Genomic DNA, 6,833 nt, shown 5'->3' with positions numbered 1-6,833 from the left:
ACAAAAATAAAGGGTTGATGAGGGGAAAGGAGATGTTAAAAATATTTGTTCGTTAGGTCGGGCGCTAACGTTGCGGGACAAACAAGTTATGGGGTAATCCCTTTGAAAAAGTTTTAGGGAACGGTCTCAGAAATCCTACATATATATTTTTTTCCCAACTTACAGATTTTCTTTGTTGAGGTAAGGCCTCAATACTGAGAGAATTGAAGTTAACTAGGTCTATAGCAGTTTCAAAATTATGGTGTCCCTAAGTTCATTCTTGCATGGACTTAATGTCAGGAAATCATATTCATATCACTGTATTTTATTAAAAGAAATTTCTTCGAAATTTTCATGCTACTACTTTTGAGATAAAAAAATCTTTTCATTCCTAACTATTCAAAAATGATCTAAATTGCCTATGCTGCAGCACCTCACAGAGAGGAGGAACTGTTCCCAAGTTAAGCATAGCAGGCAGGAGCATTTTCAAAATATATCTAACAAAATGCAGACATAACTCATTCAATACAACTTAGTTTAGAGCTCTTTTGGGTGTAATAGCACGGCTGATAAATACATGACGAACGAAAGCTAAGGGCATCGCAATTTTAAAACAGTTAGATTTGATTGGTTGAGATTCTCTTTGAGAGTTTTTTTAAACTTATATTTCATCCCTTTGTTGATCATTTTGTAATTTGGAATACATTCCCGAATAGAATGTAGCCAACATCGGGAAGCTTTCCATCTGGACGGAACCCAAAATCGAACTCTGATTTCGACTAACCTGTTACTCATATTAGTGTAGAACACAAGTCTGAAGCATCCTGTACAGTATAATACACAAAATCGCATCATTTCAATTAAATGATCAAACACTAGCTTTTATCCGCGCCTAACTATCTTGGACAGTATGATAAACAACCCTAGCACCTTTCATTCAAGTGGGTCTTATCTGCGGGTTTAAAGCAAAATCCCTTTTTACCTTAACATACAAACTGTGCCGTGTAGGAGTTCTATCCGTTTGTATTCATATGAGTGCACATATATATATGGTCGTACGATATACAGCAGCACATAACAATCTTCGTCTAGTATTATGGCACAAGATTCAGATGTAGTATTCTTATACGGAGTATTTTTAGGGTTCTGCTCTTCCCAATGCAACCTCAATTCTCACATTCTCTTTTTGCAATAACGAAAAAACTGTAATCAGCTGATTATTTTGAGAGAAAACCTCAGGACAACCATTTTGTTTCTTTATTTGAAAAAACAAACTGACGAAATGACGATCTGGCTTTAATTTGTAAAATGACGAATTGGCTTTAATTTACATCTGAGCAGCTAATAGATAGCGCGAAATTCTATACCAATCACTTTGCGATGTAAAATGAGACTAATACAATCCCTAGCCACGTTTGACAGCCCTCATTTGCAAACTTCTCTTTACTTCTCGACAAAATAAATTCATAGTGTACTCATTTACCGTTCGTTTTTGTTTTTGTTTCTCCTAATTCTTCTTTACTTACTGACCCTAGCAGGCTAAACATCTTCCAAAAGCACAAACATCATTGTATATTTCACTTTTAATTTACGTGTATTGATGTCGCAAAAAAACAAGGCCCCATTTTAAATTTACATCTACCGTCAACAGTAAACTTTCCTGTTTTCGTTTCGTTTACAAGCTTGGTAGAAGATTATTGTTTGATTAAATGACTTATGTACATGAATTCCTTTAGGTTTAAACTAAAGATACTATATGGCCATCCTTCACCTTTTTTATCTGTGATGCTTTTTCCATGTAGATTATAAATAAGTAATAACGTAATTTCTGGTGCAACCTGGTGTGAACATGATCTTGCAAATGTTTCAAAGACCACACATTGCAGTCGTCTCACGGGCTCGTACCTAACTATTTACACCCCAAATTGCATTCGAAATTATGTTCTTACCAAAAAAAAATATAATTAGCATATTTTTGACTTAAGCTATTTCAATTTAAAGAGTTTACCCGAACATCCCGAACACCTCCAAGATCCGCCATAGACAAATGTGTAATTTATTCGTGATAACTACTAGTGATAACTACTCGTGATATAATGTTTCGCTTATTCACTTTGATAAGTGAAAAATATGTTGATTACAGTGTTCCTTGAAATAACATCTATAGGTCTAAATTCCATCTTTTCAGTAAAATGTCTTGTCAGTAGCATTAAACAGATTTTGTTTTAGTTCCAGCTAGCGCCGAATGAAACAGTATGAATTCGTGCAGATATGGTTTCGATTGTCCTATATCCTCGTGATTGACAACCATATAATAACCACTTAAATCTTTCTCTTTTAGGAGCACGGTGGTTTTGAAGCTCGGCTCTCATGGCGGAAACAATTTGCGACTTCCTCGATGAGTCATTTTTTTCAACCCTTGCACATTTTGAAGACTTTCGCCCGACACTTGTCGCTAATTGTGTCTTCAATAGCTTTCTGTCTTATACTGCCGTCATTCTAAATATCGTCACCATCCATGTGATAAGGAAAACCGCGTCTTTGCCTAAACCTTTGAGAACATTGTTACTTAGTCTGGCTGTCTCCGATGTTGGTGTCGGTTTGTTAGCCCAGCCGCTTTACATTTCTTTATTGGTCAGCCGGTTACAACAAATACGTATCGACTGCATTTCCTATAAGGTATTCTTGGCTGTTATGCATATTTTTAGCATATCTTCGTTTTTAAACGTTGCAGCCATAAGTATGGACAGGTTCTTAACTGTTCATCTTCATCTCAGATATCAAGATCTTGTTACTCACAAGCGCGTCATTGCAGCGGTGATATCAATATGGATTTTGAGTGTAATTATTTCTTCAGTTGTCTTTTGGTTTCAATTGGTTACCATCACAGTTTTAATATGGCTTGTGAGTATGACAATCTGCCTTATTCTAGTACCATTTGTATGCTGGAGGATTCATATCGTCTTAAAGCGACACAAAAACCAGATTCAAAGCCTTCAAATCCAAGAAGTACAACAAGGAGTTCAAAATGGCGACTTCTCTGACTTTTTGAGGCTGAGAAAGTCAGCTATTGGAATATTTTACGTATGTATTGTGCTCTTGATTTGTTATTTGCCATATTATATTCTTTCAATTATACACCTGGCCCCCTCTTTAGGTTCGATCTCTTCACATAAATCTTGGGACTACGCAACGACTCTGTTTTTCTTGAACTCATCTTTGAACCCTGTCATATACTGCTGGAAGATGGGACCCATTCGTCGCACTCTCTTTGTCATGCTGCGAGGCATCATCAATCGATTCAGATAATAGTTTTGGTCAGGTTTGTTTTTGATGCCAATTCACAATGCATAAGATAAGGAACGATTCAGAGGGACGCTTAGAATGCGCTACCAAATGGAGTCCATCATGGGCTGAAATAAGACCTCGACCATCGCCAACAACGTCGACAACTGAGGGCGGACGAACTTTTATGGTGAGGACAATTACAGAATGGAACAAAATAGAGTAACGCATTAGAAAAAAGATAAGAGTTGTTAGTTTTAAGCGCAGTTAATATGCTTTTTTTAAGATGGTCAGAGAGCTTCCCCGCAATTTGAAATAAGATGTTTTAGATTACTACAGTTTAATGTATGAAAAAATTTGTGTTTTTGATATTTTCTATGGAATGTTTATTGTTTAAACTTGACTGAACTTGTGATGTAAAAAGCTTTTGAATATTATAATACAGATTTTTAGGTTTTAATCTGGATATTTTTAGTGTAATAGCAAAAAATCCGAGTCCCAGATGGGACTTGAACCCACGACCCTCCGCGATCTAGTCGGATGCTCTAACCACTGAGCTACTGGAGACTCTATGGTGAGCAAAGGTCAATTTGTGGGCCTCGACTGGAACCGCATCGCGCGACTACACAGCCAAGTATTGGTAATTTGGATATATCAACAAAAGTTGAAATGGTAAATTGGCCACCGTAACGATTACAAAAGCTGACGTTTCGAGCGTTAGCCGTTCGTCGGAGCGAATAGAGGAATTGTGGGTTGTGTGTGCTTTTAAAGGCAGTAAATGGAGCTACGTTATTGGTGGGAACATGGCAACGAGAAAAACAAGAATAAATAAGTGGAATGAAAAGCGTTTGTTGATCCCTGTGGGTTTTAGACTGCCGGTTATCTTATTTCCGAGTAGTGTGAAGAGGGCCCTAAGTTCATCCATGTTTTTACCACTGTAAAATGTAACCCTTTTTTAAATAAAGCCTCTACTTACTTACTTACTATCGCCTGCAAACTCCCTGAGTTCCGGTTTATGAAATCAAGATTATATCTCTCTCCTTCTTGTCAAAAATTTGATTGAGATAATGCTAAAAGATAACGAAAAGTTCGACTAGACTTAATGGTTGACCATTAGACTACAAATCTCGACTTTGTCAACAACAACACGAACACTTATTGAAAATAAAAGCAAAGAAAAGAATTCTTACATCTTAAGCTCGTTGCACAAAGTACAGGAGCTCTACCCCTTTCACGAAGATGGTTGGTCCGTCTTGAATCTTCGCTGTTCTCCGCCATCATTGTCTTTTGGGTATATTCGTAACTCTTCTTTTCAAAAGCGACAGTTTTCCCTGGAGCTGAAATAACTTCAAATAACATGAAGTGGCTTTTTTTCAAAAACAATTCTAACGGCGGGTGGTCACTTGGCTTTGTACAAAGCATGAGGTTAGTCTCCAGCCTCGCTCTCAGGAAAATTTCCCGGAAACGAGGCTTACAGTCAGACCACAGATCTCTGGATTGCCAGTTGCGTGCTTAGACCCATATCAATTTTTATCTCCTTTTTTACAGTAAACGTACGATACGTGAAGTGAACGTGCGTTTAGAAATATTGGCATCAAGTTAGATTTGATAGGTTAAGATTTTCTTTGACAGCTTTTTTGAACTGATTTTCCATACCTTTGTTGATCGTTTTATAATTTGGAATACGTTCCGGAATAGAATGCAGCTAGAATCGAGAAGCTTTTCAGTTGAAGGGAACCCAAAATTGAACTATGATTTCGTCTTAAACCAAAAGGAAAAAGTCCAAATGAAAATCGGTTTGTGTTCAAAGTAATACGGCGAATTGATATAAATGTTTAAATTTGACTGAGCTTGTGATGTAAATAGATGTTTTAGATTATAACATTTTAATATATGAAAATATTATTGGTTTTAATATTGTCCATGGGATATCTAATGTTTAGAATGTTTTCCTCGTCGTGTAAATAGCTTTTGAGTTCTGATACGGATTTTTTAGGTCTTATTTCAGTGGTGTGATGAGGGCCCTGGGATTATCGATGTTTTTACTACTATCAAATGCAACCCTCTTTGAATAAAGCCTGTACTTACTTACTATCGCCTGCAAACTCTCCTTCTTATTAACAAGTTGATTGAGATCATGCTAAAAAATAAAGAAAAATTCGAAAAGACTTGATGGTTGTCCACTGGACTACAACTCTGGACTTTGTCATCAGTAACACGGTCACTTATTGAAAATAAAAGCAAAGACAAGAAGTTTTACATCTTAAGCTACTTAAAGTACAGGAGCTATACCCCTTTTACGCAAACGGTTAGTCCATTTTGAATAATTTATCTTCAATTTTTGACCTTCTTGAATTGCAATCTGTGTTTATCTGCGCTATTGTCTGCCATCAGTACTAACATGATTTCACGTACAATTTGGTGTAAGTCAGGGCTCTTGTAAATGTTTCAAAGACTACAAATTGTAGTAGTTTCACGGGCTCGTGCCTATCTATTCACATCAAATTGCACACGAAATCATGCTCTTACCGAAACAAATAAGCTATTTCAGTTCAAAGAGTGTACCCTAACATCCCGAACACCTCCAAGATCCGCCACCGACGAAAGCGTAATTTATTCATGATAACTATTGGAGTTGCTCTCCCTTTCCCCCTCCCTCCCACCCAAAGAACCATAAAATGCTGGATCTCTCAAGATGTAATATTCAGTGTACTCAGACGAACTTGGTAATAAAAAAGCATATGTCATGCACTCTTTAAATTAATTGACTATAATGTTTCACTTAGTCATTTTAATTGACAAAAGAAGATATGCTAATGACAGTGTTCCTTCGAATAACATCTTTAGGTATAAATCTCATCTTCAAATAAAATGTCTTGTCAGTAGCATTTAAACAGATAATTCGTTTTAGTTCCAGCTAACGCCGATTAAAGCGGTATTCCAACCTCCTTTAAAAAAAAGCGCCAGAGTTTGTGACATCTTGGATGAATTGGTGTGAATAGCTTCGATTGTCTTATATCCTAGTGACTGACAATCATGTAATTATGAGTTAAAATTTCCTGTTTAGAAGCACGGTAGTTTTGACGTTCGGCTCTCATGACGGAAAAAAATTTGCGACCTCCTCAACGGCTTCTTTTCTCCAAACCCTGATCGTCTGACACTTATTGCACATTGTGTCTTTAACAGCTTTCTGTCTTAAGCGGCCATCATGCCATCAACATCGTCACCATCCATGTGATAAGGAAAACCGCGTCTTTGCCCAAACCTTTGAGAACAGTGTTACTGAGTCTGGCTGTCTCCGATGTTGGCGTCGGTTTGTTGGCCCAGCCGCTCCACACTTCTACTTTGGTTAGCTGGTTACAACATAAACGCATCGACTGCTACACCGGATTGCTCACCGTTATGACTTTTTTCTGTTTATCTTCGTTACTAAACGTTGCAGCCATAAGTATGGATAGGTTCTTAGCTGTTGATCTTCATCTCAGATATCAAGAGCTTGTTACTCACAAGCGCGTCATTGCAGCGGTGATATCAATGTGATTGTTTAGCGCAGTTATTTCTGTAAGTTA

The 6,833-nt window shown here is 37.2% G+C and overlaps 1 protein-coding gene and 1 non-coding gene across 2 annotated transcripts; one reads left to right on the top strand and one right to left on the bottom strand.

The window, feature by feature from the left end:
* The first annotated feature begins 2,208 nt into the window (after positions 1-2,208).
* On the top strand, positions 2,209-4,248 carry LOC148726296 (melanocyte-stimulating hormone receptor-like). Its single transcript, XM_088727075.1, has one exon. It carries the CDS (start codon positions 2,350-2,352, stop codon positions 3,286-3,288), a length of 939 nt encoding a protein of 312 aa, XP_088583201.1. The 5' UTR covers positions 2,209-2,349; the 3' UTR covers positions 3,289-4,248.
* Trnas-aga (transfer RNA serine (anticodon AGA)) lies at positions 3,759-3,832 on the bottom strand. Its single transcript has one exon. It is a non-coding gene; the product is annotated as a tRNA-Ser (tRNA).
* Positions 4,249-6,833: the final 2,585 nt, after the last annotated feature.

The sequence above is a fragment of the Stylophora pistillata genome, chromosome 7, assembly GCF_964205215.1.
Source record: "Stylophora pistillata chromosome 7, jaStyPist1.2, whole genome shotgun sequence".
In the NCBI taxonomy this organism is placed as follows: domain Eukaryota; kingdom Metazoa; phylum Cnidaria; class Anthozoa; order Scleractinia; family Pocilloporidae; genus Stylophora; species Stylophora pistillata.
Note: the sequence above shows the minus strand (reverse complement) of the source record. Positions and strands in the feature narration are given on the sequence as shown.

Coding starts and splice junctions, on each gene's coding strand:
- LOC148726296 (XM_088727075.1), top strand. CDS start 2,350: ATGGCGGAAACAATTTGCGACTTCCTCGATGAGTCATTTTTTTCAACC.